General features: G+C 46.5%; 2 protein-coding genes across 2 annotated transcripts; one reads left to right on the top strand and one right to left on the bottom strand.

Annotated features, from left to right (window-relative positions):
• Nucleotides 1-904: 904 nt before the first annotated feature.
• LOC108107422 (probable serine/threonine-protein kinase DDB_G0267686) lies at nt 905-23,580 on the bottom strand. The gene is made up of 7 exons (XM_017214950.2): nt 22,318-23,580; nt 10,334-10,660; nt 9,684-9,766; nt 8,862-9,577; nt 6,673-6,997; nt 5,769-6,134; nt 905-930 (listed from the first exon to the last, which is right to left on the bottom strand). Exons 2-6 carry the CDS (start codon nt 10,335-10,337, stop codon nt 5,775-5,777), a joined length of 1,488 nt encoding a protein of 495 aa, XP_017070439.2. The 5' UTR covers nt 10,338-10,660; nt 22,318-23,580; the 3' UTR covers nt 905-930; nt 5,769-5,774.
• Nucleotides 16,114-17,938, top strand: LOC108107421 (cytochrome P450 9c1). Its single transcript, XM_017214949.2, has 3 exons — nt 16,114-16,369; nt 16,426-16,960; nt 17,019-17,938. The coding sequence occupies exons 1-3, from the start codon at nt 16,191-16,193 to the stop codon at nt 17,871-17,873; spliced, it is 1,569 nt and encodes a 522-aa protein (XP_017070438.2). The 5' UTR covers nt 16,114-16,190; the 3' UTR covers nt 17,874-17,938.
• Nucleotides 23,581-25,061: the final 1,481 nt, after the last annotated feature.

Here is a 25,061-nt window from a genome sequence, read left to right as displayed (position 1 = left end):
CCGGCCGTTATCTCCGGATTCTGTCCGTCAGTTGTTAACGCTTAATTGAAGCTAATCTAATGACCGTTGGCTGTGTGTACCTTCGCATTCCGGCCAATGAACGACGCTCGTCCCTCGACACTCGACCCTTGACCCCTGGCAAGCAGAAAAACTCACAGACGAAGCTTCTTTTCCAACACAAATATATTTCCAATGTTTCTCTTTGATTTGAAATCAATTGAACGAATGAAAAGCATCACACGAAAATTCTTAAATACTTAAGCACTACCAACGTCGGGCCTTTACATAGATTTTGGGATAAATATTTCATTGAATTTTCAAATAGTTCTGTTGTCAGATTACGGGCTAAATAATCCCATTGTATTTCGTTTTGGTTTGCAATTCACGCAACTCGAATAACATTCATATATGAATATGAAATTGGCACAATTTGTTTTCCTTTGTTTTCCCAAATTTGGTTTATATTTTCTGATAATCGCCAACGCCAACGCCACCGCCACCGCCATTGCTAGTTTTCGCTGCAATTGAATTTCCGCCGTCTCAATTGAAATGGCAATTTCCAATTAATTTATTTACGATTTGTTGACCGGCTCGTCACGCCCGCGCACTATTTAAGTTGGCATAATGGCCACTATATACACTATATATATATGCGTATTCGGGTAGGATATATGGCAGCGAAAGCTTCCTGTTAGCCAGCAAAACATTTTCATCATTCCTCTGGCTCTGGCTGCCACCGAACTTAATTGAAATCAAAATAAGAAAATAAATTATACGCAAACACCCGGGGCGCGTGTCCGTGTGAGTCCGCATACAATTGGCAGCCGCTGTAGAAGGTGTCAGTTGCAATTAATGGGCTCTGACCATTGTTAAACTTTAATTAGCTGCAGTGTCCGATTCCTGACCCCGACCTCCGCCAGTCCGCGACACCTGTGCAAATAGAAATGTGGAAAAGTAAATATGAGGGCGGGGCGACATGTTTACTCTATGGCTAAGTGCAAATATGCATATGCATGCTCGCTCTCGCATAAAAATCACACACGAAATTTATTTTAAATTTTATTCATGGTCCGTGCTCATAAAAAATTCATAGACCTGCTCCGCCTCGCTCTCCCCCTCGGCCTTTTGGGGCTTTCGGCTAAAATTATGCCTGTTTGGGCCAAGATCCTTCCTCAAAGCATCTCCCCGCAGGTGCCCGCAAGAAGAAACAACTTTTGCAGGATTCCACACACACCGAAATTGGTTTTGAAAGATAAATTCACGTTGACATTTTAATTAATTTATCCCCGACTATGTCTTGTTAATAGTTCTGTGTTGCCTCCGAGTTTACAATGTAAACTCAAAATGCCAGCCATACAGACCTTAATCAAATAAATACATATGAATGCCAGCCCACGCACAAGGTGGGGCAAGACTATGTGGAAATTGTAGCAGAACACACGACACAAATCAATTTGCATAAGGATGGAACTTTCCAACTTTTAGCATCGAGAGAAAACTTTGCTTTGCGGCAGATGCTGTAATCAGACTCGTCGATGGGTATGCACGTCTTCTGTGTCTTGTTGCACTCACATTATATATTTGCTTAAGTGCTCCAGTAATATTAGATGGAGAAGCAAAAACACAAGGCTTATTGCTCCATGCTAAGAGTCCTTGAAAGTATCCCATAAACGGAAACTAATAAGTTTAGCTTAAGCTGAAACTCAGATCTCCAGTTTGGCTTAATTAAAAAAGTAATCTGCCCATCACTATTTTCCCGTTCAGTTGGGTGTCAGCAACAGGCTGATGGTATCAGTCCACCTGTCAGTCTGTCAGCACGTCTATCTTGATTTGTGAAGCAGGGAGATATGTTTAAAGTGGGGCTCTGCTCAAAATGAATTTTGAGGTATCTGAGAGTCGAATCTGTGCTACTAGAGTCCCCCTCCCCTTCATGTGTGTATTAAATTTGAAATTCAAATTTATGAAACTGCAGTGGAGGAGCGTTCCTGTCTGATTTTCATCTCAGCAGGGCAGTTTGTTCAAATCTGAGGCATTTGCTCGATGCTTTAACAATTAGATAGCATACATTTTGGGGCAGATCCGAGCTTGGCAACCCACAGGAAGGGGAAAGGACTTTCCTCCTGGTCCTGGCACTTTTATGTGGTGTAGGCCATTTGAGGGCGACTCTCGAGTGTGGAAAGTTGCTCAGCTGGAATCAAGTTGTTAGCACAATTAGTAGGGGGCGTGATGGGCGTGGCCGTTGGCGGCTTTCATTATCGAAACGTGCTTTCACTTTGTCCATGAATGTTGAGCGAAATTAATTGCCGGCGGGCGGGAAAGAGCCGCCCAGCGATTGCACAAAACTTTTGTTTGAATAATTTCATTAAGATTAATTTTGGCAACAAAGGATCTGGAAAATTATAATTTATAATTAGCAGTCAGCGAAAGCGGTTCTGTTTGTTTTTCGCCCTGCTTGCGGAGATTTTATTGAAAATTTTAATTATGATTTTGTGTGCGTTTTTGGTTTTTCTTTTTTGTTGTTGTTCGTGTTTAAATTTCGCCAAAAAGTTTCGTGTACATGGGCCATAAATGAGGTTTTCCTGCCGCAAAAACAAATTAAACTGGAGTCGAACTCAAAGCGAGGTCAGCCGAAAGAGAGCGAGTGGAAAACGCTGGACAATAAAGTTTAATGAATTACATTTCAGTCAGCGACGGCGGCGTAGGACGGGCGGAAGGACGAACCAGCTGCTGGTAATCCTTGGACAAACAGGCAGCGAAAGCGGAGCAAAAAGTCGAAAGGAAATGAAAATATGTCGACGGAAATGAGCATTGACGCCGCTGCCACTGCCATTGCCGTCCGATTGTCGTGACCCAGACATCCAGTTTCGGGGTCCTTCCTTCTTTCCTTTGGTCAAGTCACATGCGCTGATTTCCCGACTGGGCGGGTCTTCGCCCAACTTGCCATTTCATCATTGTCAACGGCCGCAGAACATCGAACAAACAATAAATATTGTAAACAATTTGTTTGGTCTGGCTGGGGAAATAGAAAGCCATGGCAAATATTTGCCCACGCCCGAGGCAGGCCGAAACGGAAATCGTTTCCTCCAAGGCTCCGAGGCTCCGAGGCTCCAAGGCTCCAAGGATAAAGTGAGCCAGTGGGCCAGAGGAACGAAGTGCGAAGTGCGAGATGGGTGGCTCTGTAAGCCCTTCGGGGCAATAAATTATCATCATCAGCAAATGGCAATGTGGTTCATCCTGTCGCCGCTGCTTCCCCAGTAGCCGCTCACAATTTCCAATTGCCATCCGGCCGCTGCGATTCCCAATCCGAGAACCCTGGGGTCCCTAGTCGGGGCTCCGTCCCTGCCACGTAGGTAATGCGGCATTAATTAAATCAAGCATCATTAAGCGGGGGCGTGGCCTGTGGGCGTGCTGCGGTTGGGCTCTAATGGCAATTGCATTCGGACTCGCAGTGCACCGTGGTTAGGAGCACTTTACTCTTTGGCCGGGCTAAACTGTCAATAGCAGGCCGCAGGGAACTTGAACATTTGATTTGGAGTGCTGGGTCCATTAATCTGGGTAACTACTTGGCGCACAAAAAGAAGTTTTTGTCTAAGGGAAGGCCATTTTACTGTGAATCGATAAACTAGGTTGGGAAATTAATGGCAGTTTTAAACTGTTTTAAACTCTGAAAACTACGGGTGGGTTTTAGGTATTTAAGCAGGTGAATGAAACGCAAATTATGGATGGAATACCATGAAACCCATCGTCTATTTCTGTAACTCTATCCCTTAGTTTTATTGTTATTCCTGGGTAACCACGCAGGTTTTTACTTGTTTTACCAGCTTTGTTCCAGCCATGAAACTGCCAACCACTGTCCAAATGGCAAACTGAAAATAAAAGCCAGCACACAAAATGTTTTAGCTTCTGCGGCTATTGCGTAAAATTTCATTTGCTGAGCACGGTTTTATGGCTGGCGCTGCTGTCTGAGTGAGGAGTGGAGGGCGCCCAATTGGCCATGTCGGAAAATCTAAGGTAAAATGAGTTTTCAATAGAGCACAGCCCCCGAGGGCAGAAATTGCATAAGTAGCTCACATGGTGGCCATGTTTTTGGCCAAGCACCCACTTTAGTGCATTGTCTTTTAGCCAAGCGGAATTCCAACGGGCGCCTGGCAAATGGCCAACAGCTGGCGGAGCTCTCGGGTGCTGCTCCTTCTGGGAGGAGGTTAGACAACACCAACACCAAATGCACTTGGCCGGCACCCACATATTCGAGTGCACACATTGGCAACATGCTACACGCAGTACTCTGCACCGCGAACAAATTTGGGTCTTCTCTTATTCTAATTCTTTAAAATATCTCTTAATTAGAATAATAATATTTTCCCAGGGGTTAAGAATTCTTTAAACTATCTACGAAATATTTCTGTGCTTTCTCTTGCTTCGTAGAGTTTGTAAAAAATAAACGTTAGCCTCGGGATGAGGAACTCTTCTCAGTGCAGCATTGTAGACATTAAGCCTCCGGGGCTTAGACGGTAGGCTTTGGACGCTTTGGCTGACAGCGAGCAGCGGAGCATGGCCAAAGGGGAGGGGACGAGGAGGAGACGAGGACGTGGGCTGCCAGCCGAGGAGCATCCTATTTATTGCCACCGCTTGTAGCAGTCATTATTCACTCGGCAGGGACTGGCTCTTTAAATTTCATTTGGTAAATGTAATTCGATTTAAGTTGCGCTCTCGATTTGCCATTTTTGCCGCTTGCCATCCTGATGGCCATGAATTTTTCATAGTTTCAGCTTGGCTTTTGTGCTCTTTGTTGGCCTGCATTGCTGCAATTGAATAAGCGGCCAAACAAAAAATCCTGAAAAATAAAACGAGAGCAGCATGGAAAGTTTAATGCAAAAAGAAGGGAAAACAAACGGAAGTGCATGTTTTGCATATTGCTTTGAGCCCTCAACAAATATGGAAAATTTCCTGCTCTCTGGGTGTGGATGTGCAGATGTGCGGATGTGTGTGTGAGAAAATCAAATTTGCCGGCCCTCAGCTTCCGGATGCCCCGGCTGGTGCAGCCCCCAAACACCGCATTTCATTTGTTGCCAGCAATCGTCCATGCAAACAGCGAAACTTGACTAAATGCAATAAACTGACCAAGTGCCGGGCCATTTTGCCACTGTTGCGGTCCAGAACCCCATCCTTCCTCCCACCCCATCCCCTGGAATTCGCTGGCCACGCTTCGGGCCAAGCTTTGCCAACTCAGCGGCATTTTTGCACTCGGCATTCATTGAGTTCAAGGGTGTAACAGATACCAGAGAGGGCCAAGAACAAAAAGATCTCTGAGCCTTAAAGAAAGCAAATGCATTACAACCACTCTCTTGGCGGGGTACTTGAAGAATCCCAAAGAATCGATGTAAGTTAGAGGGCCTTAGTAGGTAGTAAAATAACTTTTGTGATGGCTACGAGGGATATCTCTCAGTCGACTTCAACTTCTTCCTTTTTGCAAAGCTTCCCTAGAATAAAATGCAATTTGCTCATTTTTGCATAAACCCCAATTTCAGTTCACGAAACGAATGAGAAATTGCTTTTGCAATCTGCGAGTGCGAGTTCGCAGTGGATTTCGGCGAGGATTTGGGATCTCGGTTAGAGAGGAGGTACAAAGCGCTTTGACCGGCGACAGGTGAAATCAAATCCCCTTGCCGGCGGACACTGGCCAGGGGAGATGCTTGTCATACAGTGCCATGGAATTCACGAAATGCCCCACAAACAACACACGTAATACTCGCATGCCGGACACCTACCTGGATTTACGTGAAAGGACGCTCGGCTCCGGCGGCGGCATCCAGCAGACTCAGATCGTTGAATGTTTCACAATTTTCCAGCACTTGGCTGCAAGTGGCGTTAATTAAATCAAAATCGATGGCCACCCGGTGTCCCAGAGACTCCGATTCGGGCAGCGTGTGTGCGGCCGGGGAATCGCCTTTGTGCGGTGGGTGGTTGTTCGAGTCCAGTTGGCAGCACGGGAGGCGGGGTCTCTCCTGATCCCGGGGTCCTGTCAGCACCGCCTGCAGCTCCTCCGCACTGCAGTCGTACTCATCGTACTCATCGTCCATCAGCGATTGCTCCGAGTAGCTCTCGTCGTCGTCGTCGCAGTCAAAGTAACCGCTCTGTGGATGAGCCAGAGAATTGATGGTTGATGGTTGATGGTTGAAGGTTGGTCTGGGCTCAAGACTGAGCTCTTGATTGGGCGGGACACGGGGGAGCCACCATTCCAGGGACGCAGTCTGAGCCAAACCGAATTCAAAAAGTTAAGAAAACCCCAAAGGAGAATGCTTCGGTTTTCCATTAAATCCTTAAATATTGCATGCTGCCTTGTTTTCAATTTATTCCCCTTCAGTTTTCACTTCCACCCAATTGATTTAGGTCAGGGAGATTGCAACAATGAAACTATCAAGAAATGGATACATGGCTTAAATGAAATATTAAGAAAAGAAATAATATGAAAAGGGAATTAAGCTAGTTTTCCCCTATTATGGCTTTTCAAAAGAAACATAAATAAATTGATTTGAGAAGACAGTTCACCTCTGGGTTTCAACATGGCTACAAAATCCAGTGACCCGAAATTGCGTAGCTAACCATTTCAGGACCAGCTTGCATCCCGGACTCCCCGACGACTCCCCAGTACGTCCATTGTCACTCACTCACCTGGCAGTCCAGGCATCGGCAGTTATCACAGAGGCTGCAACTCAGGCCCAAAATGTCCGCTGCCTCCTGGTAAAGCTCGAAACTAGATTTCGCCTGCTGTTGTAGTTGTCGCTGCTGCTGCTGCTGCTGCTGCTGCTGATGATGATGTTGTTGGATGGTCAGTGCTGCGTTGCTGTCCTCATTATGCATGCTCCAGTTGGTCAATTTATTCAGCTGCCCTCCACCAGCAGCACCCCCTCCAATTCCAGCCTCCCGACTGTTGCTCTGATTTTTCAAGTTCCCGCCATTGTTGTTGCCATTGGAGGTGGGTGGCTCCGCCTCATTGCTGTCGAGCATGTTAAATGAAAGTTTATTTAGCTTTTGGTTGACTAAACTAAACGCGTATCAAATGGCTGCAAGTGGCGCGGAAGGACTCGCAGCGATTAGGGAGGAGCAGGAAGGATGCCTTCCTAATTGATATAAAGTGGGATTGGGATGGAGGTTATGGATAAGTGCTGTACTCGTACTTTAACAGAGATGAAGAGGCATAAAGGTAATAACATTTAAAGTTTATCAAAAAGTAGAAACTCGAAAGCGCTTGCTAGCGGACGATAACAAAGGCAGATCCATCGATTTATCCGATAAATCGACGTGTCTGCATCCTGTCAACTTTTCCCTATCCAGCAGCTGGAAAATGGAAATGAAAACAAAGCGACCGATTTAATTTGCGGCGACAATCAGACAATGTCCCAGCAGCATTTCAGGCTGGTGGCCACAACGAATTAAGCCACCTTTGGTGGGCTTAAGTGCGGGCTGGGAGCTTTCAAATTGCATCAGCGGGAAAGCAGGCTGCACACGGCCGAGGGAGGCGGCGGGAAATGCAAAGTGAGTAACTTTTCACAACAACTTTCCGCAGTTATTTTGCGACACAAGTTGAGGGAGTCATTCTTGTCAGCTTCGCTGGTGTCGCCATCCAGAAAGTTGATGAATGTGCGCCGAGAGTTTCCGCCGTGGAAATGCCTAAGAAAGGAGAGGGGAGGGGCTCTGCATTTTTTCCTCGGCTGACGTTTACTAATTAAATGCGCACTGGCTACTAATAAATCAAAGCGAAGCCCGCCCTTTTTCCCTGATGCAATTAATGAAATTTTCCCAGCCGCCTTTGCCAGCGCGAATTTCAGTGAGCGAACTTTTGACATCATTATTGCAAAGAGGATATGGAGGAGCCCAAAAAGGAGGGAGTGGGCCTGGAAAACTTTGCGTATGAGTGATGTCTGGGGGCGGGTGCGACTTGTAAGTGCAACTCGGGCATTAAGTCCCCAGAATATGATTATTGCACTTCAATGAGTACATTTATGGGCTGGGCCGGCGCTTTAATCAACTTTTTAAGCCCTCTTTAAGCCCCAATGAAAAGGAGGAAAGGCGGAAAAGCCGGCGGAAAACGGGGTGAGCAACTTTGCTAAGCGATGATGATCAAAACTTATGACTTCATGAACAACGCGGCAAAGTTTCGCCGTTGCAACAAAGTGTCTGCTGACAGATAATTGAATGCGCTTAAAAGCCGCAGCTAAAACAGGAAAAGCTCATTTGGCCATAAAGAGCCATCCGCGGGAGACAAGAGAAATGGCCAATCGATACTAGGATGAATGGCCTCGCCAGGGTCCACGACTTACTCGGGAATAAGTGGCAACTAACGCTGATTGCTGCACTTCAATAATTAATTAAGAAATAATCGAATGCCGGGGACTTTAGGAATTCGCCTGGCTCTCAGACAACTTAATGAGGAACCACTTCGGCATGGCAACTAGGACCGCAGCACTACCACCACACCTGCACACACCCACTTGTCCCCTCAGAATGCCATCATAAAAACTTGCCACAGTTTGCAGCGCGTTGCAAGATGCCTTATAACATTTATGGGAATTTATAAGTTTTTGCGGCGAGAAGATTGCTCCGCTGACACAGGCCCACATATTGGAGAAACTACACTCGAAAAATGAACTACCAAGAATAACATTTGGAGATGTTTTAGCGAACTTCTTTCTCAGTAATGAAACAAACACATGGAATATAAAAAGTTATGAGTTAATTTAAAATGTTTAGTTTTTTAAGGAACTTAAGCAGTGGGACTGGCCTGATCCCAGGAACAAGAATGATTTAAAGTGCTTTGGTGATGCACTTCAGATTTTTGCGAGTGCCTGGGTGTTACATACCTGGCGGCACCAGTATCTTCCGGAACTGCTGCGTCGCTGCGCCATTTTTCCTCTTCGAGATATTTGAGAAACTTTGTCTTCTTGGCAATAAGCGCTGATTTGACATTGGTGCATTTCTTCTTAGGCAACAGAGGGAGGCCACCGGCTCCTCCTGCTACTGCTCCTCCTGTCGAGGTGGCCACTCCCACTGCGCCATCGAGCGATTCGCCACTCCGGCTCCGATTCCGGCCGTTTTCGGTTACTCCGCCTGCCGCTGACAGGCACCTATTGTTATGGTTGCTTGCGGCGGCATTGTTGTTGCTGCCATTGATGTGGCTGCTGCTGATGTTGCTGTTGTTGATGTTGCTGCTGTTGGTGTTGCTGCTGCTGCTGCTGCTGTGGTTGCTGTGGGAGTGGGTGACATTTTGGCAGGCGACGCCGACGCTGCAATTGAACAATTTTTGCAGGGCCGCCGTTGCCGGTGAACACATTGCGGTTGACATTGATGTAGCGACAGGATTTACGTAGTTAGATGCGCTTCCCGCTGCCGCATCCACGAATGTTGTTGGTGGTGATGCTGCTGCTGCTGCAGCGGTAGTTGCTGCACTGGCTGCACTGCCAAAAGTTTTGAATTTATGTTGCAGGACGCCACTCGAGCAAGTTGCCTCAATTGGATTTGCCGCTCTGCTCCGGCTGCCATTTATTTCACGCTTTGTTGCCGCATATGTGCCATAGTCCTGCCAAGATGGTAGATAAGTTTGGGAGAGCGATAGAGATAGGGAGCGTGCCGAAAGGACGAAAGGAGCTCGGGTAGTAGGGCGAGTGGACTCGCTAAGGACTCACCCCATATGCGCCGTAGCTGGCATTAAGCACATAAATCGAATTTTGATTGCTGCACTGGAAGACCATGTCGTCCATCGTTCGGGCTGTAAAGTCAAGGAAAGAAAGCGATTTTGATTAGCTTTAGTTGTGTTTAAAATCAACATTTGACACTTTATTTTAGGAGACTATTATTTAAGAATTAAGTACATGGAAATGTGGTCTCTGGGGCTGTGAATCATTTTTTGGCCACTGCAATAGCTCTTTTAAGATGGGAAAATCCTTACATAACTTTTTTCAATAAGTTTTTAGAACTCTCAACTCTTTAAAATCAATACTTATGGTTCTATAATATTCGGGATTGTTAATTTAGGAATGGTTAGAACGCCGAAATGGCTGGCCCATTGAAATCCATTCCCCAGCTTAATATTGGGTTGCTGGCTTTTGGGCCGATTCGGAAAATGTTGCTTAACAAAATTATGCAAATTTAACATGGAAATCAAACAGCAGACGGCGGCGTCTCTGTTTCAACTTTTCGCATTCGGAAGGGGAAAAGCCCAGGCTGGAGCACACGAAGGGCGGAAAAAAGGCGAAAATTTAATTTAAATTCTTATTGCTGCCTGCTGATTGTGATTGTTTGTGGGTGGGAGTGGGCGGCGGTGTGCGTTGCTTACCCATTGAACTTTCAATAAATTTGGTTTCGTAGACCTCCTCGGCCGGTGCCGAGGAAGGTGTTGATTGCTGGCGGGGTGCCGGGACGCCGGGACGGATCCTGTCCAGCTCCTGGTGGCAATCAAAGCTACAATTACCGCCGCCGTGCACGTCCAAGTGAAGCGGAAACTTATGCGGCTGCTGGAGCGTGTAAACGTTGACTGAGCGCTTCTCGTGGCCAACGGTTCCTCCGATTCCTCTGATTCCGAAGCCTCCTCCGGTGCTCCGCTTGGTCCTCCCGCTGGTCCTCCCAGAGCTCAGCCAGCTCGTTAGCCACAGGGATTGGATGTCTGAAAGGGAACAAGAAGGCCAGAAGAGGCACGGGCATAAGCAAATTTCGATTCGGATTTGTTCATTCCACGCACTCGGTTTATTGTTGCGATGCTTTTGGGGAAATGCGAAATGGTTAACTCGGCCTGGCCAAGCATGATAAAATTTCGTTTGAAAAGCAAGTTCATTGAAATAAACAGGCCTCCGACTCATCCACCCATCCGCCCATCCGCCCACACACTTTCACTGGCAAACACGCAGAATAATCAAAATAATCCTTTTTTTGTTGGCTCGGCTCTGGGCTTAGTTACGCATTCCGGACTACCGAGACCCTTCTATTGTTGGCTTAGAGAGATTGCTCGACTCAGTCCGGCAGAAGTTCCGACAATTACGCATCGCATACGCCATGTAATCGCCGTTGCCAGGACAGTTGGCGCAAGTGGAAGCCGTTCTCCTGGGATCCTGAAATCCTTGCGATTGAGTGCGAGCAATAACCGAAATGGAAATATGATTTCCGTGAGTTTTACACTCCATGCACTCCATTTGTCCCCGTCTTCTACTTGAATTAATTATTTGGATTTGCTATCCCCTTGCCTTCCACTCATTGGTCCTAGATGGGAACTCAATTACTAGTAATAGCTTAGAGTTTTAGCTGCAAGCAGTTTTGCAGACGTTGTTCATATTTGCAAGGACCTCCTTCAAAAACCGTAGAAGTAGCACCCCAAAGAGCTGACCAACGTCACATTGACATTCCTTGCAATGCAAGTGTGCAGATCGGCGGAGCATTTAACATTTGTATCCCTATGTGGCCCTGCCGTAAATCCTGGAGCCGCAACTCGGTGACCCCATTCATCAAAGTGTCGTAGCAGCTGGCGGGCAGAAATCTTTTGTCATTTGCTGTCAAATCGCAGGGTTTTGATAAGGGCGGGCGGCAGAGAAAAACTAATACGTGCTGTAAGTCAACAGAGCAACATGTAAAACATCGGGGAGTGATAAAAGTTGAACGGGCGGATGGGTGGAAGGGCGGAAGGGTTCACCTGCTGCTCGTCGAGCATCTCTAATGAGCGGCAATAAAGCAAATGTGGCAGGTGACACACCAACACACACATATCAAACAATTTGCACATTATAATTGTTGACACACCCCCTGTGCCATATAGAATATATACATGTGTGTACCCTGCGTGCGTGTCATTAGTGGGCATCTGAATGGAGCCAGAAATCCTGCCTTGATTCCGTTTTATTCTCTGCTATTTGGGGGGTTCCCCGCCCGCCCCCGCCACCATCAAGCCAATAATAAAACTTTTATTTATTTTGGGATTTTCGTCAACTGGCCGAAGGCAAACAAAACGCTGGCGAACAAACAGGCCTACAGAAATAATAAGCCTGCATAGAGACAAGGGGCCAGTGGGCGGGGTGGGGCGAGTGGGTGGCATGTCCAGTGGAGCGTGGCATATTTGTCATAATCAGCGTTTAGGCAGAAGCATAAATTTGAATGAGTGCGCACAGGGGTGGCGAGGGTACGGGGCCAAGGCCCATATTGTAAGGATATCCTTTTCATATATCAGGCAGGGCTCCATACCCACTCTCAGCCGTAGCTAAGGGAAAGTATTTCTAGAAAGTAAGGATATAAAAATTGCAAGTACCTTTCAGCTTCAACATTAAATTCGTTCTTTATCATTTACCCTGCTTGAGTAGCTGTAGTAGTATCACTATCATCGCAGGGTAACAGCAACAAGGTGCAGCTTTGAAGTCAAGGAATGGATGAGCTGGGAATTCCGTATACCCCTTGCAAGGGTATGCGAACAAAGCAGGACTCATCTATGCAGGAGCATGACTGACCCGCACCCCGGGATCAGGAATTTGCGATTGACAGGAGTCGCGTTGCCGGCGGACGGGCTCTGGGAGCAAATATTTGACTGAGAAATTCCGGGGACTGCAGGAGGTCGCGGAACTGGAAAGCGGAGCTGGAATGGGAGGCTATCTGGCCATGTCCATATTTGGGGGGTTCGGCCTTGTTTGGCCATAAATTTGATGTGTGCATAAAAAATGTTTTTCGATTTCCTTCGGCACACATAAATTCCTGGCCCGGGTCACGTGCGAGCAGGTGTTGGCCGCCAGCCCGGGTATTGTCTTTTGGCCACTTTCTCCGAGCTCCTAGCGACCGGGCGGCACTTGGAGTGGAATCAATAAGTGGGCCAGAACATTGTTTTTGGCGTTCCCCATTGGCTGCTTTATTTTTTGTCCAAATATTTATTGCATTTTGTTGATTTTGTGCCGAAAAATCTAACCAAAACGTTTTCCGTTTGTCATAAATTTGGGGCCAGGCCGCCCATAGAAACACATTTAAACTGAAATTTAGCCGATTTGCTTTGTGTGTTCTGGCATTTTTCCGGGTGTGTTATGCCAGCGATTGCATAATAACATCGTTTGTGGAATAGCCACAATGGCAATAAATTAACATTTTATATGGAATGTGGTTCCCGCGCGTGAGAGTGTGTGTCCTTTTCCACTATGCAGTTGGCTAAGCCTTTTATGGCGCGATTATCGGCCAGAAACATTTTTGGCATTCCAATAAGCAGTTATTCAAAGTGGATTTGACCGGGCCTGCAGAGCCCGGCCCTAAGATTGCGGGTTCTGGTCCTGCTGTACGCATCTCGGAGGACTCCTTGAAGATGCCTCAGTTGGCCAAGTTGCATACTTTCCGGGGCCTCTCAGGCTCTCAGCCGAATTGGAGTAGCAAATACTTATGAGGCTCCGCATTCAATGTTCTGGCTTGTTTATTTATTTTAATTATAAACTCATACAGCAAGCAGAGCGAGTCAAACTGATATCCTGCCTGGCAGGATAACGGGGATGTGCACATAAGAAAGAAACTCAAAAGCATACACTGGCAGCATTGGCCAAGTGTTTGGCCTACGGCGTTCCAGTAGCATCTCATGCATATTTGTATACACTACCAGGAGGTATCTTTAACATTGTATTCAATGTAAGGATAGAGCTTCCTATAGTTAGTTGCTTCTTTTAATAAGAAAATCAACTTTCCAAGGAGTAATCTTACTTAACGAACTACTTTCTCGTAACATTTCTACCTAGCACGTTTGTCATCACAAAGAAAGCACAGATGAAAAACTAACCTTATATAACTCAGAGCTATAAGGGTATCAGTATATGTTCGATCTGTTATCCAGTTTGTCCTCATCACTTTCTACTCTCCTTGCGGCTTGCTGCCCACTTTAGTGAAAGTGAGGGTTGGTGGAGAGGGAAAGCTTGTGGAATGCAGGAAATATGCCAAGTGCGGAGTCTTCCCATCCTGCTGCTCCTTCTGGCCATCACCACCACATGCACACCGCACGAAGCACTCGAAAGCCCACAGGCACTCACACACTTACTGGCTGGGCAAATGTTTGCGCTTGTGTGCACGGCCGCGAGAGCTGGCCACCGTTATTATCCATTTGATTAGAGAAAACACAACATTTTGGCCTAATTAGAGTCAGAATGTCAAAACATTGACTTTGGCTATTTGGCCGGACATCAAAGAGGATCCGGCAGAGAAGGAGGACTTGGCGGCACTTGAATTCTAATGGGAAGTACTCGTGGAAAGGGAAGCGAGCTGCCGAGTCAACAGCAACAAAGCCAAGGACGAGGTCGAGAACTAGTACGAGTCCGAGGACAAACCATTCAAATGGCCCAAACCCAAGAGTCGCCAATGAAGTGCACAAAAAACGACTTCAAGTACTTGGCCATTTGGGTTCATTCCACTTCGCCTCCCACTACATTCGGCGCCCGTCTCCATTTTTGCCAATGTAAACACATTTGATATCCAGCAAGAACAAAAGGAACGGAGCAAGGCAGTGGCGCGGAAAAGACTTAGACAAAGGGGGTAACATCTCCGTCTCTACACTCACTAGTTTGTATCTCAAAAAGGTAAATAAATACCCGGAAATACGGCTTAATATTTGTAATAAAAATGCCTTCATTGATTTTCCTAAAATATCTGAACTTGAAACCCCTGGGAATCTTATCCTGCCAACGCCACTGGCTCAAAATGGCAGTTAGAGAAGAGAAAAGATTTAATTCCCAACAACAAGGCTGGTGAGCACTGGAGCTCAAGGGGACGAGGAGCGAGAGATTGATTTTGCTCTCATTTGATATTCCTTGCTGACCGCTGAATCAAACGGGATTTTTGCCTGCCAACCGATTTGTTGGCTTCTTGTCTTCGTCGTCCCTTTTGCCCTCTCCATCTCCGCTTCTTCCTGGCAAGCAGTGCAATAATTTCCCGTTAGCCGCTCACTAAATGCAAGCAAATTTTGTCATTTGGCCGGGACGTGAGTTGGTTGCCCAAGGACTTCTCACAGGACCTCTCGCATTAGAGCGAGTTAGATGGCGGCCCACTAAACTTTTCCAACCTGCAAACTCCGAGCAATTTCATTATGCTTACACCACTCAAACGTACGGAATTATACAAGTGTGTGCACCTCGGAAGGATTCTTCGACACTGGGAGAAATTTGGACTCCTTTCCCAGGAAGTTTATATACTCTTTGGTCCTTTAAACATTCCACACAAATTGTAGGATCTTAAAGAGGAGTTTGACATGGAATCAAGAGGAAAATGAGACACAACTCTTATTCTCCAGTGTAAGATGCAGTAAGTGACAGAAGTCCCATTTCGGCTTCCTTCGGAGCTTAATCTAGAGGTCGCCACTGGAGGAAGATCCCAGGCACGTAGCTCCGCTGCTCCTTAAGCAACCCCTAACTCCCTCCATCGCGCTGTCGTCGCTAAGTCCTTTATAATAAATAGTTGAGTCACTTAAGGGGATTAATGTTGAAATTAGTTTATGCCAATGAGATTAGGCATGACATGCCGAATGCCAAGTTCATCTCGGCCGGGAACTGGATCCAGTCGCAGATGCTGATGCTGAGACAGATGGAATTCCCTCTACATACTCCCTGCATTATGGATTTAGTGGGTTTATTTTGGAAAACCAGCAAAGTAATTTACCCTCGTATCATGGTCTTCCATCTGATGATTGTGCTATCTCTTTGGGTTTAATCCAGTTCGAAAGTGCCCAAAAAGTGTTTGCTAATATACATAGTTGTCCAATAATATGCATACTATCTAATGGTTTTATCAATAGCGATCTATAAATAGATCCCGGTGACGTCACTCCATCTCATTTCATAACAAAGCAGAAAGTTGCAACGCTGATGTGGTCTTTAATAACACATAATAATACCTTTGCATTAATACAATGTTTATATTTTTTCTTTCAGATAGAACTCTTTAGCACGCATGTGACTTAAGCCGCTAATTGATAAGCAGTCCGCTCTCTTAACGGTTGCCTCTTTCTCTCTTCATCAGCACATTCTCCCGGTCTTTGCACTCTCCCTATATTTTACTCTCTCTCAAAAAGCGCGTGTATATAAGCAAAGACAGCGCGCGTTGTTTACTTCAGTCGAGCGTCGACGTGCGTAGAACGCTCTCCACGTCTTTGGAACCTCCTCCCGCTGCGTAGTTCGATTATTATTCCTAATTCTGGAAATCCCAACATGGTTTTCGTGGAGCTATTGATATTCGTGGCCTTCATCGGTCTGTTCCTGTACAAATGGTCTGTCTATACCTTCGGCCACTTCTCGAAACGAGGCGTGGCTCACGAGAAGCCTACTCCTCTGCTGGGTAACATTCCCTGGTCGGTGCTGATGGGCAAGGAATCGTATATAAAGCACAGGTAAGTGGAATGCTATGGCATACAGATCTCTCAGGGCCTAACATATTTCTCTTCAGCATTGAACTGCATTTGCGACTGAAAGAGAACAAGGTCTACGGAGTCTACAACCTGCGGGAGCCTCTGTATTATCTCTCCGATCCGGAACTTATTCGGCAGGTGGGCATCAAGAGCTTTGATAACTTTTCAAACCATCGCAAGGGGATTAGCGATGGGCCCAACGACACCAGTGTGATGTCCAAGAGTTTGCTTAGTCTGCGGGATCGTCGTTGGAAGCAGATGCGTAGCACCCTAACACCCAGTTTCACCAGCCTCAAGATCCGCCAGATGTTCGAGCTCATCCATTACTGTAATGTGGAAGCAGTGGACTTTTTGGATCGCCGGCTGGAGGAGGGCACTACGGAACTGGAGTTGAAGGACTTCTTCACCCGCTACACCAACGACGTGATCGCGACGGCTGCCTTTGGCATCCAGGTGAACTCCTTCAGGGATCCCAAGAACGAGTTCTTCTCCCTAGGGCAGCGCATCTCGGAGTTTAGTTTCTGGGGTGGAATAAAAGTTATGCTGTACATACTGATGCCCAAGTTGATGAAGGTAAGACCAGGTGTGCCAAATACTCTTTCAGTCTTTAACCTCCTCTTCTAATCTCCAGGCCCTTCGAGTCCCCGTGATGGACATGAACAACGTGGACTACTTCAGGAAACTGGTCTTCGATGCCATCAGGTGTCGCAAGGAGCAGAGCATTGTCCGACCGGATATGATTCACCTGCTCATGGAGGCCCAGCGGCAATTTAAGGCAGATGGTGAAGGATCCCGGGAAAGTGGCAACCATGAGGAGCGAGCCGAGTTCAACGATGACGACCTGTTGGCGCAGTGCCTGTTGTTTTTCTCTGCTGGATTCGAGACGGTGTCCACCTGTCTGAGCTTCACCAGCTACGAACTCCTGATGAATCCCGAAGTGCAGGACAAATTGTATGCGGAGATCCTGGACGTGAAAGAGCAGCTGGGGGATAAACCACTCGACTACGACACCCTGATGGGCATGAAGTATCTGGATTGCGTTGTCTCCGAATCGCTGAGGAAGTGGCCGCCGGCTATCGTTCTGGATCGAATGTGCGCTGCTGACTTCCAGCTGAAGGACGAGGAGGGCGAGGTGGTGCTTAACCTGCGCAAGGACGACCTGGTGCACATTCCCCTGATAGCGCTGCACCACGATCCGGATAACTTCCCGGAGCCGGAGGCTTTCCGACCGGAGCGATTCGACGAGGAGCACAAGAACGAGATCCGGCAGTTCACATATTTGCCGTTTGGAGTGGGTCAGCGCAGCTGCATCGGCAACCGGATGGCCCTCATGGAGGTGAAGTCCCTGATATATCAGTTGGTTCTGCGGTATCGCCTCAAGCCCACGGACCGGACTTCGCCGGACATCATGGACAGCATTGTCGGCTTTCGACTGATGCCGCGGGAATTGTTCTGGTGCAAACTGGAGTCCCGGGGAGCCGCTTAATTAATAACACGTCCCCGGGCACATATAAATAATAATAAAGGAGGAGGAAAACGAAACAAACACATGGCAATTCATTTCATCTGGACACCCTTGTGCTGACAAATTTGTCGCGGCCATGTTTCATTTTCCATTCGCTTTGTTTTTGCCCGGGTTTTCCGGCTTTAAAGTCGATGTCACGGGCAGAGATTCCGAGTTAGGAGCAGGCGACAAGCCCCGTCATAATACTGTCAGGACATGATGGCCTCGTCCAACCACCTAGGTTGTATGTGGTGCGGTTACACCGCATAAAACAACAAGGGCGTTGCTTTGCCACACACACACGTACAGCCACCCACCCACACACACAGCACATTAAGGATTATTTATTGGGAGTTATTTTTCAGGCGGCATTAAAATTTTCGGTACAATATGAATTATATTACACTCGTGTCATAAACTCGGTGGCGCAGAGCGGGAAAATGTTGTAGGTTGGGATACCTTCTCATCCTCCACTTTTCCCACCCCTGAGTTGACAGCCAAAAAGTATGCAGTGAAGTAAAGGCGGATAATTAACATCAATCTGGGTTCCAAGGATCGAATCGACACTGACGGACACAGAGAAGGCAAAACTGGCAAACGGAAAAAATATGCTGTTTGTCTTTCGGTCATTGAGATGCTCGAATCTGCCAGAAGTCCTCTGTTTTGATTGTTCTGCTTTCTGTTTGCTTTCTTTTGGTGAATTGGATCTTGAAACATTGGTAAAGGTGACTGAATAAATGGTTTTTGTGTTCATAAACTCGTTTAGAGGTGAATATTGAACGGTGAATAGATTTGTCAACGAAATAAAGTTATCTTCTTTCGTATTATGGGAAATACTAATTTAAAGACCACTCCTGTGCTGGCTTAAAATATCTACAGAAACTAAATCATACTTCCTGTAATACTTTCCCTTTTACTGCCCTGCAATTTCAGCAATTTTGCTAACCTGCTTAGTTTTATCTTCGCATTTATGAGCACTTTTATGTCAAATTTGTTGCGAACACAACTGGCAATCCACATGGCCTATAAAGCAGATTAGTTTGAAGAACTTGGCCCCAACTTTGTGCATCTTTTGATGGCCATGATGACGGTGGTCAAACCCGGAGCACGCCTATGGTCATTAGGCTGGCACCCAGGGCAATAAAAAGGCAAAGGCAATTACCAGATATGGCCATGCAAACACCCGGCCATTATTCACACAATGTAACGCACGTAATTAGTTGCATATAACTTGGGGCCCCGAGCTTCGTAAAACTTTCAACGCGCTTCAAATTAGTTGAATGTTTTTTTATTGGCAGCCTTGTTGTCGTCCTCGCTGCAACAGTGTTGTTGCTGCTGTTGGTGGCCCATGCAAAACGGGTCTGGTCGGGTTGGATTGAGTCACATGTGGAGGAGCAAATAAGCCGCCGGCAATCCGAGAGCACACATTTATGCCATATGGATGTGGATGTGGATGTGAATGTGGGTGTGGGTGTGGGTGTGGGTGGGTGTAAGTCTGCCACAATATTTGCTTAAAAATGAGGCAATGGCAAAGGCAATGGCAAAGTGGAATTAAAGCGAAAAGTTTGCGAGATGCTGGCGGGGATAACTAAGCAAACGCTTTGCGGTTGTGCCCGTTCGTTTTATGGCCGAAGTTTGCCAGTTTGCCAGTCTCCCAGTTGCCAGTTTCCCAGCTTGCCGCCGGCAGCTTCAAGTTTCCGGATCCTCCTTCGGCTCTTGGGTGGGTGCATTTCAGATTCGCCTGTCTTGTCAACGCTGCGTATGCGTAATCTTCAAATGCCAGCGCTGCGTATGCGTAATCTGGAAAACGTCATAAACTGTGGCGAGACCAAGCAGCAGAGCTATTTCCACTTCTGTTGGCACTCCTGTTTTTGTGTTTTGTTCACAGCAACCTTATCAATCAATTCACCCACACAAATGTGGGCTAGATACTATATATAGTATATATATATATATATTCGGGGTGGTATCGGGGATACAGAGCAGAGGTCATAAAGAAAGTTTGGCGCCGCGACCGCCAGACGCCACCAGGAGCATTAAATTTTCTCCCAGCAGACGAAAATCCAAAAAAGGAAAGCAGAAAAGAAAACAACAACGAAAAACCGAATAAAATAAAAACGAAGGATGTGGGAGTCTGTCAGGGGAGGTAGGAGAATAGGAGAATAACAGCGATGACGACGATACAATGATAATGCCAAGAACAATGAGTCGAGGCAGCAGCCAAAAGGAGCAGGCGAGCCGGGAATGCTGAGCATTAACAATTTGGCACAATGGCAAACTGTCGCACACGGGTTTTCCCCTTCTGTTCTTCCCCGTTTCGAGCTTTTCCTACGCTTTCCTGCTCTGGCTGAGATGCGTTTTGCGATAAGCACGATGCGATAGCGTTGTGTGGGTGTATGCCAAGCATTCCCCAACGTGTGTGTGTACTTTTTTTGGAAGAAATCCAATGTCTTGGCGTTCAATCGTCAACCCCAAAGGCCGTGACAAATGGATAATTATAACAGCTACGCGGTAATATTATTGAGAATGCTTCTTATTTCATGGATAAAGTTAATTTTCAATATGACAGTTGATTGCCATCATCAGATTCTAAGCAAAGTTAATGCTGTGGTTAACCATGTTTCCAATAAGGCCCCCAGCCTTAGTGCATGCACTTTCTCTAATGGCTGAGACAGGGTCCTCATCAAGTTGCAACTTTAAGATCCTTTGATGGCCTTTAATGTCACAATGGGCAAGCGCAATAATGATGCTAAAAGTCCCCATATTCCGAAACTATGTAATTGAATCGCCCGACATTGTTTGTTCTTGTTGTCTTGTAGCCAAATATCTTTGTCCCATCTGAATCTGCTCTCCTTTTGCTTATCGCAGCTTGTATATAAATACGAACAACCAACTCCCCGCTCTCCGGGCCCTCTGCTCTGGGAAAACGTTGTTAACGTCTCTTGAATTCGGTGTAAGCGAGTTTTCCCCATAAGGAAAACAAGAAGGAAAAGCATAATTTGGAGAGTGCTTCAAGGGAAAGTTTCTTGTGTCGTTGGCAAGTTTTTGAAGACCTCCTCCAGAAGCCACACACACAAACACACACACACCGAGGGGTGGGGCCGAGAGATGGGGGAAAATAAACATAATTTTATTTTCGGTTTTTATTTAATGCTCCTCCGCATTACAGCAGTTTCTGCAACATTTTTGTTTATGCGAAGGCAAGTCCTTTCCCTCTCTTGTATCTCGTATTTTGTATCTTGTATCTCGTATCTCGTATCTCGTATCTCATGGATTCCGCACAGCACAGTATTATTGTCTAATGCACATTGGGCTGGCCAAGCGTGAATTTGCATGGCTGGCATTGTCATAGCTGAGCTGGTGCACATAAATCGCTTTGGTCCATATTTGTGTGACATTTTTCGGTTTGGTTTCCCCGCCAACCGAGTCAGGATGTGGCATGTGGCAGCTGGGAGGAAGCAGGAGGCAGCGGGCAGGAAGCCGTAGGTAAAAACTTTTAATATTTCTCCGCCGCCAGCTGTTGCCATTCCGCCCAACGCCACTTCCCCCGCTCACCACATGCCACATGCCACATGCAGTGCCAGTTGCATCCGGACACTGTGTTCCGTATTCCTGATGCCGAACCCCCATCCGCCCGTAGATGCAGCACAAACAAATAGGAGAGAGCTCCGCAGTAGGCCAGAAGAATCGCTTGGGCTTATTTATGCCCACGCTGTGAAATTTAATTAGCCGCCCTCGACAATTGTAAATATCCAGTGCCGGGGGAGCGGAAGGAAACGGCTCGGAATGCGGGAACTTAGCTCAGATGAGCGGAATGCCATGGCAGGAGCAGAAACTGCTGACTCCGGCGTCACATCCGCCGTCGACTTGAAACAATGCCAAGTGGCCAAAAGCAAAAGACGTCTTTGACTTCCTCTCACTTTGCCCTTTTCGTCCTTTGGCCACGGGCCCCAGTACATGGAGAAAAATATGGGGTTTAGGGATCAAAACAACTTTTGTCCTCGCCATATCAACTTTCTACTTTCACTTGCACACTCTGCCTTGAGCTGAAACCAGCAGTTCCAACCATTCAATTCGCTTCGACTTGAGCAGGCAAATCTTCTTGATTTAATTGCTAAATTATTATATGATTTACGGTGTTTAGTTTGTCTTTTTCAAGGTGAGGGAAATAAATCAGTGATGAGGAAAAGGCAAAGACAAAAACTAAACTCCCCCTGAGAGACCTCGAATGATTGAAATCATCTGTGTCCCTGTGAAAACTGTTTTTATAGCAATTTTATTCCCCGTGTACGGTCTTACGTTACTTTCCCGAGTTCCCAACTTTAATGAGCTGCGTCGGCAGGTGAAGGAATGCCGAAAGCGGATGCAGGAGTGGAAGGGTGGATGACAGGTGGCAAGGTGGCAAGGTGGCATAGGCTTAACTTACTTTTTAGGAAATCCGCCAGTGTCGTGAAGTCGTTTATTTCAACTGCGTTTCAGACGTAAATGAAGTTGGCTTTTTGGACCGCCCGCCGGCAGTGTCTGTTACTCGCTCTTCAACTTGTCTTAATTCTTTTACTTTTTGCCTGGCTTCGGGCTCTGCTTTCACTTCTCTCACCTGCCGCTCTTTGCCGTTGCTGTTGTCCTGCAGCAGGAAGATACGCATTAAAATTAAAAAGGAAAGCAAAGGAATCTGGCCGCAGCGAGTTCTTCCGCGGAATTCCTTTGTTGTCCTGCGGGAAGGGGTAATGGTCTGGAGATAGGACATTCGAGATAACCCAATGCAGGCTTCCCCCGGGGACAGTCAAATCGCAATTTCTGGGGCTAATACGGGCCAGTCTCTCTGGCGGGATAATTCCAGGAGCGATAATCAGTACGTATAATGGCTCTGGCAGGGTGCTCTTAATTTCTGAAGCGAGGAGCTTAGCTGCAGCCGTGGCTTTAATGCACATTCAGATAATGTGGCTAACTGACATGGCCGTATTAAATCTAATATCCGCTTGGCCGTGCTTAGATGGTAAATAAGAAACGGGCCCCGGAGCTTGGGGAGCACTTAATAGTTGCCTGGCGTATCCATTAAGTAAACATGACTCGCTAAGCCCGCTGGGCGGATATGGATGTGGATATAGAAGTTGATGTCGATGTGGATGGGTGGCGATGTGGCTCAGTAGGAGCTTCGCCTTCGACCACACTGTCAATGTACATTAGGATTGTTTTGGTTCCCAGCTTGATACATCCCATCCGCTCGGCGAAAAGAACAAAAATGGGAGCAAAGGGCGAAAACAAGAGCAACGACTTCGTGTTGTTGCGTATAAACGCTGAATATTTAATAAATTCAAAGGGGATGTGTCGGATGTGAGTCGGCCCTGCTCTGCTGCGCCCAGATGCGAAAAATAAAATCAACTTAAGCTTCGGCACACCGGAGAATTGGCTCTGCTCATTCGCTGATGATAACGCCAGCAGACCTTGGGGCCCAAAATGCTTTTGATATTTTATTCATGCCGCCAACGCTCCCAGCGCTGTCAATTGGTATTAGGACATTATAATTTATTGACGAGCGGGAGGACAACGGGAGAACAGCGGCGGCGGCCCTTGAAAGCGGTTTATAATTCGCACAGCCAAAGCCAGAATGTCAAGCGCACAATTAACGGGCCTCTCGAGTTAACCAGTGCTCCTCACACACTCAAAACCGCCGAATGCTCTAACCGCACACACGACGTATACGCAATGTTCGACGTATCGATCATCCGCCAGCGCGTCCACTCGCCTCGACGCACCAATTCCAACTGGCACACTACGGATGCTGACGGCTCCGATTTGTGCTGGAATTCGGATTGGGATTCGGAATTGCGTTCGGAGTGGCATGCAACTCGTGGCACTGGGCCACTGGCACAAGGACGCAGGACGCAGGCGCCGGGAGAGAGCCGCATCCTTTGGCTGTGGCCCCAAGACGGTGTGAAAATGGCTCACAATTAATATGCACAGGCGTCGCCGATGACGGGCCAGTCATTGATAGATTGTCGTAATGAAATGCAAATTACTTGTCAATAATTGCCCCACAAATGGCACTGCGGGAGTGGAGGGGCAAAGGCTTCTGCGATTATGAGTTAGCAGTGGTTTGGGCAACTACTTTTTTAAGTTTGTCTTATTTGTAATATTTAGTCATAGCTAAGCACTACTCAATGCAATGGCAAGTTGCAAAAGCAGTTAACCACCTTTCTCTAATCACAAATCGGGAATCTGTGTGGCCGTGAAGAGGAGGAATAACTTTTTTGATATTTAATACCTACCATTGGACATTCCAGAAATTGTAGGATCCCATTAATTAATTCATAAGGAAAAAGGAGGGTCCTTTTCGTCGCCCATTTTGCCTACAATAATTGGCAGTCAGATATCGAAATTAATAACTTGCACCATACTGGCCGCTGGTGTCCGAGCGGAGGAAACGCGGACAAAAAATATTTATTTATGCGAATTCCATTCAGAGGGCTCGTAAATCTCTCGGCACCCTCGCAACTGAGCTGTTGGTGCGAGTATTTATGGCGGCGACTATTACATACTTTATTATTATTATTAATGCCGCGTACAATGGACTGAGTCCGGTTGGTCAGAGACATAAATTCTGGTCACCCGTTCTTGTCAAGCGGCGCATTCAGTAAAGTGGCATATTGACAGATTTTAATTCAATTGGGGAGGCGAAATTAATTATTATTTTGATTGCCGTTTTATAAACAATTAATGAATGCTAAGATTGCATTACTTTTAATACCAGCAGAGAAAACCAATGTGGGATAAATTGAAGTTTTCCTTATCTTTATCTACAAAAACAAAGGACTAGAATAGAGGATGACCCCCTATCAAAACCTCGTAATCAGCCAAAGAGTGAGAGGGATCGATAGATTTGATCATCAGGTGCACAAAACAGTCGCTCCTATAGCTGTATGCCTTATTTTGACCAATTTATTGTTTAGAAATCTAGAAAAAGTATTGCAGAGGTCGTTCAACGATAGTTATCGTGATTTGCCTTCAAACAATGCCAAAATTAACCAAAAAGTAGAATTTCCGAAATCAGCCGGAAAACGGAAGCTGTAGAAAAAAGTCATTCGTTAAGCTGTACGACTTGTTTTAACCATCTTATAAACTAAAAACATAGAAAAAGTATCCAAAATTTGGTGCAACAATCCTTTTCCT

Source organism: Drosophila eugracilis, unplaced genomic scaffold, assembly GCF_018153835.1.
Source record: "Drosophila eugracilis isolate 14026-0451.02 unplaced genomic scaffold, ASM1815383v1 contig_1765, whole genome shotgun sequence".
NCBI lineage: Eukaryota > Metazoa > Arthropoda > Insecta > Diptera > Drosophilidae > Drosophila > Drosophila eugracilis.
This window is presented reverse-complemented; position numbering and strand designations above follow the sequence as displayed.

What these genes read in the sequence shown, in the direction of transcription:
- LOC108107422 (XM_017214950.2), bottom strand. An exon ending in GAAGATACTGGTGCCGCCAG is followed by an intron (nt 6,998 to 8,861) that starts GTATGTAACACC and finishes CATGCTCGACAG; the next exon opens with CAATGAGGCGGAGCCACCCA. An exon ending in GCCGATGCCTGGACTGCCAG is followed by an intron (nt 6,135 to 6,672) that starts GTGAGTGAGTGA and finishes GCTCATCCACAG; the next exon opens with AGCGGTTACTTTGACTGCGA.
- LOC108107421 (XM_017214949.2), top strand. Translation starts at nt 16,191, where the DNA reads ATGGTTTTCGTGGAGCTATTGATATTCGTGGCCTTCATCGGTCTGTTC. An exon ending in GAATCGTATATAAAGCACAG is followed by an intron (nt 16,370 to 16,425) that starts GTAAGTGGAATG and finishes ATTTCTCTTCAG; the next exon opens with CATTGAACTGCATTTGCGAC. An exon ending in TGATGCCCAAGTTGATGAAG is followed by an intron (nt 16,961 to 17,018) that starts GTAAGACCAGGT and finishes TCTAATCTCCAG; the next exon opens with GCCCTTCGAGTCCCCGTGAT.